Genomic DNA, 14,259 nt, shown 5'->3' on the forward strand with positions numbered 1-14,259 from the left:
ATATATATATATATATAAATAAATAATGCCCACCTCTTCTATTGCATAACAGCAATAGAAACAGCCTTGAAATGACTTTTATCTTCTTTGTTTCCCAGGCCTCATCTCTCGTTAAAGAGTGTATGGAGTATTTAGATCATATAAAGAACACAAACCCTCCCATGTGTGCCTGCTTGAGTACGCTGAAGGCTTTTGAGGAGCGTTTGAAGGACTTCTCCCCCCAACACTTTCAGGACAGGAGCGCTGCGCTGCCGGACGGGTCATGGATGTGGAATGCAGTCCGGGCTCAATGCCGAGACATCACACAGAGACTCGCCGAGATACTGCAGGCCTCTTATAGAAGTCAAATCCCTCTGGGAACGCCAGGAAAGGAAAGCGAGGCCCACTTGAAAGGTCCGACCCGGAGCGTAATTAGCACTAGCCTTAGAGAAAATGAATGCGACCCCCAAACAAACCCTGTTGGCGGTCATGTGGAGACCAGAAATAGAGATGATAATGAGACAGTGACGCATTTCGAGCCTGTTAGGAGAAACACGTCATCAAATTGTGATCCGATAATGACTGAAAACACACACAGAGAATCTGCACTGATGAATCAGCATTTCTGCAAAAGTGAAGGCGAAGTTTCCTCGTTACACAATGGTCCGGTCAAAAAATTAAGTAGGCGTCCTTGGGTATACTCTCACAGCGACAGTGATCTCAGAAAGTCAGGCCATGTCAATAAGAATGACCGCTTGCCACATCATAAAGGCCTAGTCCGCTCGCATAGCGAAGGCTTTTGCTCACGATCCACTAGGTATGATTCTATGAGCAAAGGCAATGCTGCGAATAATAAGAAGACATCTGCAGATTCCTGTCGAGAGAGGATCATTGGCTCAGACAGAGCATCATGGGATGAAGAGAGCTCGCACCACGACAGCATCTGTTCAAGCCAAAGCGACATACATGAGAAGTTCAGCCGTGACACCAAATCTGCAGCGACACACTCAGATCATCCAGAGTCTGTGCCGACACTGGAAAACAGCAGCACTGCACTGTGAGTCCCACACACAACACTGTTATAACGACAATCTGATCATACACAGCAGGACATGATGAGAAGGAATGTGTTAATAACATAAATAATCGGAATAATCAATAATAATCGGAAAAGAGATTTTCCCAAAAAATTGTTTAAATTATAAATTCAAAGTAAAATAATCATTATCACGTGAATATATTTTCCAAAAATATAGTTTTAGCATTATAAGAAAATGATATTTAATAAAATAGTTTTAATATTATATTATCCAAAAATATAGTTTTCATTATAAATTAAAAATAAACTTTTTATAGTTAAAATATTATTAAAATATAATTGCTTTGATATTATAGTAAAATAATATTTAATAAAAAAGATGTATTAAGATACATAAATATGGATTACATTATAAATTCAAAATAATTACATGACTTTACTGATTATATTAAATAATCATTACCACATAGTTTTAATATTATAGTAACAATATGTAATAAAATAGTTTTAATATTATATTATCCAAAAATATAGTTTTCATTATAAATGAAAAATAAAAGAATCAGTACCACATGATTATTTTATATAGTTAAAATATTATTAAAATATAATTGCTTTGATATTATAGTAAAATAATATTTAATAAAAAAGTTTTATTAAGTACCACATGAATAAATAGTTTTAATATTATAATAACAATATGTAATAAAGTTTGTTTAACAATATATAGTTTTAAGTTTATATTATCCAAAAATATAGTTTTACCGTTATAAGAAAATAATATTTAATAAAATAGTTTTAATATTATATTATCCAAAAATATAGTTTCCATTATAAGTTATAGTTATCCATTATTGAGATCTGTTTGTCTCTTATGTATTTGTAAGAGATCATGTCAGACAGCAGCAGTACTCACTTAAAATTGTTGGGTTAAAAAAAAAAAAAAAAACTATGGGGTGGTATAGCACCCAACGATTTAAAAAAACGACCCAATATTTTTTGAAAATAACCCAACATATTGACCCAATATTTGTAATCCAACAGTTTGGTTAAAAAAATAACCCAACTATGGAGTGGTATAGCACCTTCCCAACTGTGGGTTATTTTAACCCAATGCATTGGGTTAAACTCTAGTTGGGTTGAATAACCCAACAGTTGAGTTAAATATCTAAATAGGCTATTAAACCCAACAGTTGGGTTATTTCTAGAAATTACCCAACGATTTTAAAAAAACGACCCAATATTTTTTTGAAAATAACCCAACATATTGACTCAATATTTGTAACCCAACAGTTTGGTTACACAAATAACCCAACTATGGAGTGGTATAGCACCTTCCCAACTGTGGGTTATTTTAACCCAATGCATTGGGTTAAACTATAGTTGGGTTAAATAACCCAACAGTTGAGTTAAATATCTAAATAGGCTATTTAACCCAACAGTCGGGCTATTTCTAGAAATTACCGACCCAATAAACCCAAAAAAAACGACCCAATATTTTTTTAAATAACCCAAAATATTGACGCAATACGTGTAACCCAACAGTTTGGTTAAACAAATAACCCAACGTTTTTTACTGTGTATGTGTTGGTGTCCTCAACTGCATCAGTGTGTGTGTGTCCTGACAGTAAACTGCAGCGCATCATGGAGGAGCTGCTCCAGACGGAGAGAGAGTACGTGCGAGCGCTGGGGTACGTGGTGGACCACTACATCCCTGAGCTGGAGCGTCCCGACGTGCCTCAGGACCTGCGGGGACAGAGAGCGAGCATCTTTGGAAACCTGGAGAAGCTGCGAGACTTCCACCAGCATCACTTTCTTCAGGAACTGGAGCTGTGTGTGAAGGAGCCCTTCTGTGTCGGACGTTGCTTCGTAAAACACGTGAGCTTTACGGCCTGATGCACGAGTTTCCCTTTGAAGAGTTTTAATGTGCTGCTGCTGCTTCAGAGAACCTAGGAACCAATACAGCTCACAAAACATGTCCATGTCACATTTCACCCCCAAATTGTATAAAATAAAGCAATTATATTTTGCATAAAGGAAATTAAGCCTAAATATTTAGGATATCAAAATATTTGTATGATCATTGCATTTTTTCATGACAGTTCTCCCCCAAATTCGTATTATTGTAGTACAAAAACAAAAAAATATATGGGTGAAAAATAATAATTGCATCATTATAGAATTTGTCATACAGCCTTTAATTTATTCTGCTTTAGATAAAAACAATTCTTCTTTAAATAACAACAGCATTGGGGATAATAAATGTTACAAAAAAAAATTAAAAGTTAAATGTTTGGATGTATTACAGTAATAAGAATTTGTGGGGAAAATGTGTTCATTTGTCAAAATTCACCCTATTTTTTTTTTTTTAAATAAATATAGATATAATGTTTTGTTTAGAGTGTTACACTCAAGCACCGAGCTAACAGAAATATGTTTAGCAAATTGCCATTAAGTTATAAAAATGTTATTTCTGAATGTTCTCTGAACGTTCTAAAAATGTTTTTTCTCGGTTACATGAATGTTAACGGAACATTCCATTTGACAATTTTGCGAACATTGTGGGAATGTTACTTTTGAACGTTCTGGAACGAGAAGTAACATTTAAAAAAGCATCCCATAATGTTTCTGTGCTTTTGAGAACATTATTAAAGACCAGATAACTTTGAACAAACGTTCTATTAATGTCACTAAGAACGTTCCCCGTTAGCTGGGAATCACCTTTATGACACGTTAATGTCTTAACTCAAAGAATCGGAAAGCACATGCAAAAAATCCACTGTGTGAAACCGATGATTCTGACACTTCGTCTCTCACATTCAGAAGGAAAACTTCGGCCTGTACGCGTTATACAGCAAGAACAAGCCGCGCTCGGAGAGGATGCTCATCGAACACGGGAAGGGCTTCTTCAAGGTGAGTCTCTTCCTCACAGTTTGATTTCATAAGCGACACAATTTTGACATCTTAAGGCAAACATGTTAGTATTCATCAGAATTTGATTGCGTGTTTTACATTTAGACCATTTCAACATGAAGTGACGCTGATAGCAATGTGTTTTTATGCACATTTTGAGATATTGCATATTTGTGCAGAAATTTTACAAATACAATAAATCCAATATTCTATCACTCAAAAACTAAAGATTTGTAAGCATTTGTATGTCTCTGAAGTACTACTGTGTACATGAAGGACTTGTAGAAGCTCCTCTCTGTTGCAAAATACTAGAAAGTTTCCAGTAAGATGATGATTACCACATAAACTCTTTCATAATCTTACTGTAAACTCCCATATATTTGACACATCTGATCAAATCTAAAGTAATGCCCACATACTGTATGCGCTGGAACAGGCCTCGTTGGGAAATGTTGCTGCCATTCTGCTAAAAGCTTTAATTCGCCAGAAATGTGATTGTACTTGAATGTGAAGTACTAATGTATTAAATATGAGAAGTATTAAATAAGATTAGGGCAGAATACACCATCTGCGTAATAAATGTGCACTTTTCCAGACAGGGCACGTCTATAACCCAAACTCAACACGGCAAATTACCATGATAAAAATAATAATGACAAATATTTGCAAATATTATATGATTATATGATTAATTTAAGTGAAATTACTGAACTTAAATATACAAGTTTGATAAAAATCATCATTAAAGAAGAAAATTTCAAATGGCATTTAGAGGCTTTTGCATCTGAACTCTTGATATGTTTAATTACATAAGAAATATGCTATAGAATAGCTTACTTTAAATGTGTTTATAAAAAGTATATTAGTAATATATTGGTAATACATCTATGCTTTATTATATTTTTAATAAATATGCCAATGACAATCATGCTTTAAATATGTTTCTAAAAAGTGTACTAGAACTACATTGGTAATACATATTTTTATATGCTAAATTCAAAAATGTGTTTACTAGAAATGCAATTGTATTAAATATATACTTAATTACACTTAAGAAACATGCTAAAAACGAACATAGTTTTAGTGTATTTACAGAAAACATACTTGTGTTACTAAATTAATGTATTTTTTGTGTTTACTTTGTGTGTATAGCAATTTATAACCTTATAACTTATTTAACCTTGTATAGGACTACTGCAATATTTTTGTAATATTTATGTTATAGCATGTGCAAAATATTGTGAAAAACAAATAAGACATCTATATATATCACAATATGGGTATGTTATTTATATTAGTTAATTTTATACATACACCATTGGTCAAAAAGTTTGAAATAATACATATTTTTGTAAAAATATATTTTGTAAAAATACAAATGTTTTTTTAAAATAACTCTCTTCTCACTAAGGCTGCATGTATTTGATCAAAAAAATCAGTAAATACAGTAAAAAAAGTGAAATATTATAAATTTTTTTATCAAATCTCTATTTTTAGCATCATTACTGCAGTGTCACATGATCCTTCAGAAATAATTTTAATATGATGATTTGCTGCTCAGTTATTATTGGTGCTCTCACAATCTTTCACCGATGAAATGCCAAGGCAGTTGTTTGTGATAATTATTTAAAACAATTTTGCTTCAGACATATGCACTATCAAACAATTTAAGAGCTGGTTTTGACTGATTCACTGAACATATATATATATATATATATATATATAAATAAATAATTCTACCCAATCATATAATACACACGCACACCACTACTAAACCTACCCATGCGTATCCCATGCACGTAAAAACTCACCTTAGCGTATAAATTACACGACAATACGCATGCATGCTATAAAGACGCATTTAGTGTGATCGGGTTGGATGTACATAAAATGTCCTCTTTTGGAGCATTATTCATGAGTTTAATAATCAGTCAGTGCCTGAGTAATGCTGTTATTAATAAGAGTGATATGATCTGATTCAACAGCAGAAACAGCAGCTGCTGTGTGACGCGCTGGATCTGTCCTCGTACCTGCTGAAGCCCGTGCAGCGCATCAGTAAGTACAGTCTTCTGCTTCAGGAGCTTCTGCGCGAGGCCGAGTCCGGTGCGCATGCGGCCCGACACCGGCTGGAGATCCAGACCGCGCTGCACATCGTCCAGTTCCAGCTGCGCCACGGGAACAACCTGCTCGCCATGGACGACATTCAGGACTGCGATGTGAGTCAGACAGAACTGTTCTTCTTAAACAAAGCGGATCAAACCGAAATAAAGCTGAAATAAAGTAAAGTTTGGAGTCAGTAAAGTCTCTTCTGCTCACCAAGGCTGCATTTATTTGATCAGAAATACAGGAAAAACTATTGTGGAATATCATTACAATTTAAAATAGCGGTTTTCTATGTTAATATATTGTAAAATGTCATTTATTCCTGTGATCAGTCTCTAGGATACGTTGAAAATTCAAAAGAACAGCATTAATTTTTTGAAATATTTTGTCTTTACACTTTTCCAAACGGTGGTTTCACAGTAGATTAAACATTTTTGGTCCCGGAAAGAATCTTTCAGTGAAAAGTTCTTAAAGCGATAGTTCACTTTGAAATTCATTTTTGGTATGTTTTATCTTACCTCAAGGGCATCTAAGATGTAGGTGTCTTTGTTTCCGCAGTAGTTTCAATTTTGATGTTTTTAGGTCAAACCGTTGTCTGTCAGTCATATAATGGAGGTCTATGGTCACCACCTTAAAGAGCATGCACAGAGAAGTCCAGATTAAACATGATTTAATGACTCGGAAATGTAAGTACACATTGATGGCCTAAGACACGAAACAAGTGGTTTGTGTAAGTTGAAATACAAAAAATATTAAACCTAAAATTAATTTAGCCTAATACAATTTCAGCTAAATATAAATTAGGGCTGTGCAAAAATTAATTGCGATTAATCGCATCCAAAATAAAAGTCTGTGTTTCCATAATATATTTGTGTGTGCTGTATATAATTATTTTGTATATATAAATACACACACATGCATGTATATATTTAAGAAAATGTGTTATAAATATTTTATATATGAATATTTATATAATATAGATTATGTATTTTTATACAGAATTTAAGCGCAAATAATTCTTAAATATATACATGCATGCATAGGTATTTATTTATACAAAATAATTATATACAGCACACACAAATATATTATGTAAACACAGACTTTTATTTTGGATGCAATTAATCGCAATTAATTTTTTTGCACAGCCCTAATAGAAATATTAACAAACCAAAATAATTCAAACACATAACGATATTACTTAATGAAAGCTGTTTAAAATAAAAAAAAAACAAGCTCAATTAAAATATTAATAAATACTATAAAGCTATATAAATAATACTAAAATAAGACAAGTGAGTGAGAGAGATGAGATTACAACATCTCAGAAAACCCCCAAATCCATTTTAGTTTACAAAGCTAGAATCAGAGAGCATGTTATGACGAGCGTCACTATTGCTGTTGCAGACACTGAGGATTAATGACCTAAACTAAAGACTTTTCTACAATTTCTACCAGTTTGCTGTTAAATCCCACAGACTCCCGTTGAAGACTCGACTCGAGACTCGAGCGTCAGTTCGGTTGCACTTTATTTCGATAGTCCACTTTAGATATTTTATTAACTATAAGTAACTTTGCAACTACATGTCTAGTGTTAGACTATTAGTAGACTATCTGATAACACTTTCATTTGATGCCCCTCAATAAACATTATGTGTACTTATTCTACCAATCTCAACCTAACAGTATACTATACTCTAATGAGTTAGTGGACATGTAGTTACAAAGGTACTTATAGTTAGTAGAATATTAAAAGTGGACTATCAAAATAAAGTTGATACTTTTGCCCAGTAATAAACCACTAAAACATCTCAGAAACATCCTAGCATTTTGCGTTGTTTTGCATAAGCCAAATATGTGTGTAAACTAAAATGTTGACTAAAATAAAGAGTATATTTTTGTTGAAGAGGAAGGACAGGCGTGAGGTGAAGGAGAGTTTGCCCACATCACACACCGTCTGTAATTAGAACGATAAACACCTTCATATTTCATGCACTTATTTTCAGACACAAGCTTTAAAAAGAAAAGCAGTTCAGTGGGCAGAGAGGATAAAAGACAACCGTAGGCCTAGACTCCCTCCTCCTGCACATCAGCGTTAATGTGAAGTTACTGTACGCTTGTGTCATTCCTCATCGCAGACACTTGCCAAAAATATGCTCTTATTCATGAAGGGGATTTATGGCTACGGATCGCATGCAGGCGAAAGACATCGCTCTTCATCTCATCTATGACACATTCACTGAAGCTTTATAGTTCTGTCGCTCAAAATGATTTGTGTTTTAAAGGAGTGGTTCACTTTTAAAAAAACTTTTGCTGATAATTTACTCACCCCCATGTCATCCAAGATGTCCATGTCTTTCTTTCTTCAGTCGAAAAGAAATTAAGGTTTTTGATGAAAACATTCCAGGATTTTCTCCATATAATGGACTTCAATGGGGTCCAAACGGTTCAAGGTCCAAATGAGAGTTTCAGTGCAAACTGTTCAAAGGGCTTTAAACGATTCCAGACGACGAATAAGGGTCTTATCAAGCAAAACGGTCGATCATTTAATAAATAAATAACAACGTTTAAGTTTTAGAAGCACAAATGCTCGCCTTGCTCTGTTCTGTGATGCGCGTTCGTGACTCTCTTGTTCGAACATGTTCATTCAGTAACGATAGACAGTTTTGATTTATATGATGTTTAATGTTAATAATCATGTTATTTGACATGTCAGCAGTGCTTATATCGCTTGTTTCTGCTTCTACTGTGTTTTGATCCGGATATTCTGTACGCTTTCAAAAGATGCGTAATAGCGCCACCTAATGTATTACTGAGAAAATATGAATTTCCAGAAAATTCTGTCAAAGTTAAAAACAGCTGTTTTCTATGTGAATATACTTTGAAATGTAATTTATTCGTGTGATGAAAGCTGAATTTCCAGCATCATTACTCCAGTCTTCAGAGTCACATGATCCTTCAGAAATCACTCGATTTGATGCTCAATTTTGATCAAATAATTTTTAAGAATGTATTTTATACCAATGTAAAAAACAGTTTTGCTGCTTAATATATTTGTGGAAACAGATGAATAGAAAGTTTAGCTTTGCGTCACAGGAATACATTTATTTTACCGAGGAGAAGAGACTTTTAAAAACTTTTTTTTTTTAAATCTTAATTATTTCATACTTTTGACCGGTATTGTTCATACACTCTCAGAAAAAAAGGTACAAAAGCTGTCACTGGGGCTGTACCTTTTTAAAAGGTACACTTTTGTCCCTAAAGGGTGCATATTGGTACCTTAATGGTACATATTAGCACCTAAAGTTTACATATTAGCACCTAAAATGTACATATTAACACTTAAAATGTACATATTAGCACCTAAAATTTACATATTAGCACCTAAAATTTACATATTAACACCTAAAATGTACATATTAACACCTAAAATGTTTATATTAGCAACTAAAATGTACATATTAGCACCTAAAATGTACATATTAACACTTAAAATGTACATATTAGCACCTAAAATGTACATATTAGCACCTAAAATGTACATATTACATATTAGCACCTAAAATGTACATATTAGCACCTAAAATGTACATATTAACACTTAAAATGTACATATTAGCACCTAAAATGTACATATTAGCACCTAAAATGTACATATTAACACTTAAAATGTACATATTAGCACCTAAAATGTACATATTAACACTTAAAATGTACATATTAGCACCTAAAATGTACATATTAACACTTAAAATGTACATATTAGCACCTAAAATGTACATATTAGCACCTAAAATGTACATATTAGCACCTAAAATGTACATATTAACACTTAAAATGTACATATTAACACTTAAAATGTACATATTAACACTTAAAATGTACATATTAGCACCTAAAATGTACATATTAACACTTAAAATGTACATATTAGCACCTAAAATGTACATATTAACACTTAAAATGTACATATTAACACCTAAAATGTACATATTAACACCTAAAATGTACACATTAACACCTAAAATGTACACCTTAACACCTAAAATGTACACATTAACACCTAAAATGTATATATTAGCACCTAAAATGTACATATTGTACATATTAGCACCTACAATGTACATATTAGGACCTAAAATGGACAAAAGTTTACCTTTTGAAAAGGTACAGCCCCAGTGACAGCTTTCGTACCTTTTTTCTGAGAGTGTAGTGAAGTCTCTCGATACAAACCTGATCATGTTTTTTAATATCACAGACATACCTTGGATGTAATGCAAGTCGATTTATATGAAAGCGTCTGCCAAATGCACAAATGTAGGCCCGATTTGGAGGTCAGATTTGCTGTGAAAGCGTCATTAAACACGCGTGTGAGATCGATGTTCATGTTGTGCAGGTGAATCTGAAGGAACAGGGCCAGCTGATCCGTCAGGATGAGTTCCTGTTGACCTTCAGGAAGAAGAAATGCTACCGTCACATTTTTCTCTTCCAAGATCTCATCCTCTTCAGCAAGACACGCAGAACTGACATCGGGAATGACACGTACATCTACAAACAATCCTTCAAGGTAAAGCACCTCACGAACCGTCCGTGACCAGGTCAAGCTCTTCGTGTGTCGGACCTTGACGTGTCCTCTGTGCTCTCTCAGACCTCAGACATCGGTATGACACATAACTCTGGGGACAGCGGCCTGTGTTTTGAGATCTGGTTTCGGAGAAGGAAGTCACAGGACACGTACGTACTTCAGGCACAGAGTCGAGAAGTGAAGGAAAACTGGACCAGAGACCTGGAGAGGATTCTGTGGGAACAAGCCGTTCACAACAGAGGTGATTTCAGACTGGATATATATTCAATTAAAATGACACATATTTACAAAATATAAAGGTATAGTATTGATGCAGTAAGCATGAATGGTGGAGATGAGGCCCCAGTTTTTGGAAATAGGCTCATTTTACAACTCCCCCAGAGTTAAACAGTTGAGTTTTACCGTTTTCTAATGTATTCAGCTGATTTTCTGATATTTAGAAGAATATCAGTAACCAGACAGTTTCTGGTCTCATTGACTTCCATAGTATATTTTTTTCCTACTATGGAAGTCAATGAGACCAGAAACTGTCTGGATAAATGTCGGCTGAATGGATTAGAAAACGGTGAAACTCAACTGTTTAAGTCTGGGGGAGTTGTAAAATGAGCCTATTTCCAAAATCCAAAATCCTAGTGGATTACTTTTGAAAAACCGGGCCCTGGGGTTAAACAGTCCTTTTGATGAACAATCCTCCTGGGTATTGTCAGTATGGAGGACTAAAGAGTCAAAAATCAACATCATACTATATGTGAAGCACACAGGTCAAAAATAACCTTGAATAAAACATAAACAAAACACAAAATCTTACATTGACTGAGCAAAAAATCCCATAGATTCCCAGTCTGGACTCTTAAGAGTGGCACGCAGACACCATGCTGTTCGTCCCCAATGAAATAACTTCTTCTATCATTGCCTTACTGATATCCTAGATCAATAAGCACACTATCTCCCCCTAGTGTCAGGTAGTAACCTTCCATACCAAAGGAAATCTAATGTGACAGGCCAAGACTGTTACACAGTATAATGGATCTGTGCATCAGGCGTTAAAGTAACAGCAGTCTAATAAATCTGCTGACAAATTATGAGATAATATTAGGAAAATATATATATATATGACCACTAGCCACAGTACCTGGTGAGCAAAAAGAGTTAATGTCGAGCCTAATAACCCCATAAAGCTGAAGGTCTGTGCTGATCTTCACACAGAGATCCGGATGCAGGAGAGGGTGTTCATGGGAATTGGACATAAACCCTTCATGGATATCCAGCCCAGTGACATGGCCATCAACGACCGAGCCATCAACTGTGCTCTCACAGGACGAGGTGAAACACCAGTCATGAGGGGCTTTCGCACCGGAGGAACCTTTTCATAGTACCCGGATTTTGGCGTGTTCAGGAACTAGGAACGATATTAGTTCTAGGAAGGAAATTTAGCTTCCACTTCAGAGTCAAGTCTAAACCAACATGGCCATCAAATGTATCCATTGTGACAAACATTGTGTAATTCAGGGCTCAATTCAAACAAGATCAAAATATTTGTTGTCTCTCGCCATTGACTACTGTACAATATTATTCCGAAATAAGGTCCCATGGTGGTCGACCGGAAGGGACGGGACTTAAAGGAGTAGTTCACTTTTGAAAAAACTTTTGCTGATAATTTACTCACCCCCATGTCATCCAAGATGTCCATGTCTTTCTTTCCTCAGTCGAAAAGAAATTAAGGTTTTTGATGAAAACACTCCAGGATTTTTCTCCATATAATGGACTTACATGGGAACCAGACGGTCGGAGGTCCAAACGACAGTTAATAACAGTTTCAGATGCAGCTTCAAATGTCTTTAAACGACACCAGACGATGAATAAGGGTCTTATCATGCGAAACGATCGGTTATTTCAATGCTTATTCCAAAAATGTAACTTTTCTAAGGACAAATGCTAGCCTTGCTGTATTCTGTGAGGCGCGTTTGTAACGTCACTTAATACGTAATTACGTTCAAAAGGTCACAGGCGACGTAGCCGGAAGTACGGAGTCAGTGTTTACAAGTTGAACGCATAGGTTGAACGTGAAAACTAACTCAAACGCCGTTTACAAAAAAGGAATTAAAAGGTAAAACAACGATGTCGGACGATTTTGATTCTGTACTTCCGGCTACGTCGCCGGTTTTGTGTTTAAGCACCCCCAAGTTGTGTTTTACTGTAACTTCAGAAGCTCCAAACACGTGAGCAAAAGTGGCAATCTCATTGGTCGGATAGTTTTTGATGCGGCGCGTCAAACTAAAAAAAACGAACCCAAGGCGTTTTTAAAAAAAATGACGCTTTTCCGCGTCGGTGTGCACACTCTCGTTGGCGCCCATTGTTTAGTCACGAGTTGTTAAACGTCTACGAATATCGTGCGTGAAATTCATTGCGGTGTGAACAGGCCTATAGGCTCTCTATTGTCTGGTATTCTTGGCGCCGTCAAAATAAAGGTCTGCCTCACCGTCAAAATAAAAGTCACAACAACAAGCGTGGCTTACATCACTTCAGACTTTCTACAGGCGGTGCGAATGCAACCAGGAAAAAGTTCATAGGGGAACCATTAGTTCTCGGGGAACCACAATGGCGGCTAGTTCCTGGTGCGAAAGCCCCTATAGTTAAACTCTGACCATAACCCGGTTTGACCAGCCGTATTTAGCTCTGTGTAATGTTCTAGGTGTTCCTGTTCTCCGGTTGAACTCTGTTGGCTCGGCCAGCTGTACGTCCTCCTCTGGGAGCCAATCGTCCTCCTCGTCTGGGTGGGGATCCCCGTCTCCCGTGGGCCGTCCTGGCAGTGGAGGAGATGTTGTCCGGTTCACACATGGGGCTTCGGGGATCCTGGAGGAAGATGATTTAGACCAGGAGAGTGGAAACCAGAGTGCTCTTGGTACGTCCTACTTCACAATGTCTGTTTACTCAAGTAGTTCACTCAAAATATTATATGCAATGTCTTCAATTTGTGATCAATAGAAGTGCAATTTAAGATTTAACTTTTATTATACATATTTTGGTCTTAAAAATTCCATCCATCCATACTTCCTTTCTTCCTTCCTTCCATCCATTCATCCACCCTTCCTTCATCCCATTCATTCATCCATCCATCCATCCATCCTTACTCCCTTTCTTCTATCCATCCATCCATCCATCCATCCATCCACCCTTTCTTTATCCCATTCATTCATTCATCCATCCATCGTTCTGTCTTTGTCCATCCATCCATTGTTCTTTCTCTACCTGTCTGTCTGTCCATCCATCCATCGTTCTGTCTCTTTCCATCCATCCATTGATCCATCCATCCATCCATCCATCTCTCCATCCATTGTTCTGTCTCTGTCTATCCATCCATCCACCCTTTCTTCCTTCATCCCATTCATTCATTCATTCATCCATCCATCGTTCTGTCTTTGTCCATCCATCCATTGTTCTTTCTCTACCTGTCTGTCTGTCCATCCATCCATCGTTCTGTCTCTTTCCATCCATCCATTGATCCATCCATCCATCCATCCATCCATCTCTCCATCCATTGTTCTGTCTCTGTCCATCCATCCATCCACCCTTTCTTCCTTCATCCCATTCATTCATTCATTCATCCATCCATCATTCTGTCTCTGTCTATCCATCCATT

At 35.8% G+C, this 14,259-nt stretch overlaps 1 protein-coding gene and 1 long non-coding RNA gene across 2 annotated transcripts in view; one reads left to right on the top strand and one right to left on the bottom strand.

The window, feature by feature from the left end:
- quob (quattro b) overlaps nucleotides 1-14,259 on the top strand; it is a 47,869-nt gene that overhangs the window by 31,712 nt on the left and 1,898 nt on the right. Inside the window, exons 14-21 of the mRNA XM_039656517.2 lie at nucleotides 99-1,036; nucleotides 2,647-2,896; nucleotides 3,842-3,931; nucleotides 5,917-6,147; nucleotides 10,431-10,601; nucleotides 10,683-10,860; nucleotides 11,826-11,942; nucleotides 13,312-13,521. Coding sequence (XP_039512451.2) covers nucleotides 99-1,036; nucleotides 2,647-2,896; nucleotides 3,842-3,931; nucleotides 5,917-6,147; nucleotides 10,431-10,601; nucleotides 10,683-10,860; nucleotides 11,826-11,942; nucleotides 13,312-13,521 — 2,185 coding nt within the window. The remainder of the gene's footprint in view (nucleotides 1-98; nucleotides 1,037-2,646; nucleotides 2,897-3,841; nucleotides 3,932-5,916; nucleotides 6,148-10,430; nucleotides 10,602-10,682; nucleotides 10,861-11,825; nucleotides 11,943-13,311; nucleotides 13,522-14,259) is intronic.
- On the bottom strand, nucleotides 6,068-10,437 carry LOC148977622 (uncharacterized). The gene is made up of 3 exons (XR_016169423.1): nucleotides 10,299-10,437; nucleotides 6,553-6,664; nucleotides 6,068-6,201 (listed from the first exon to the last, which is right to left on the bottom strand). It is a non-coding gene; the product is annotated as an uncharacterized LOC148977622 (long non-coding RNA).

This window comes from Pimephales promelas, chromosome 8 (genome assembly GCF_988280905.1).
Source record: "Pimephales promelas chromosome 8, fPimPro1.hap1.1, whole genome shotgun sequence".
Lineage (NCBI taxonomy): Eukaryota > Metazoa > Chordata > Actinopteri > Cypriniformes > Leuciscidae > Pimephales > Pimephales promelas.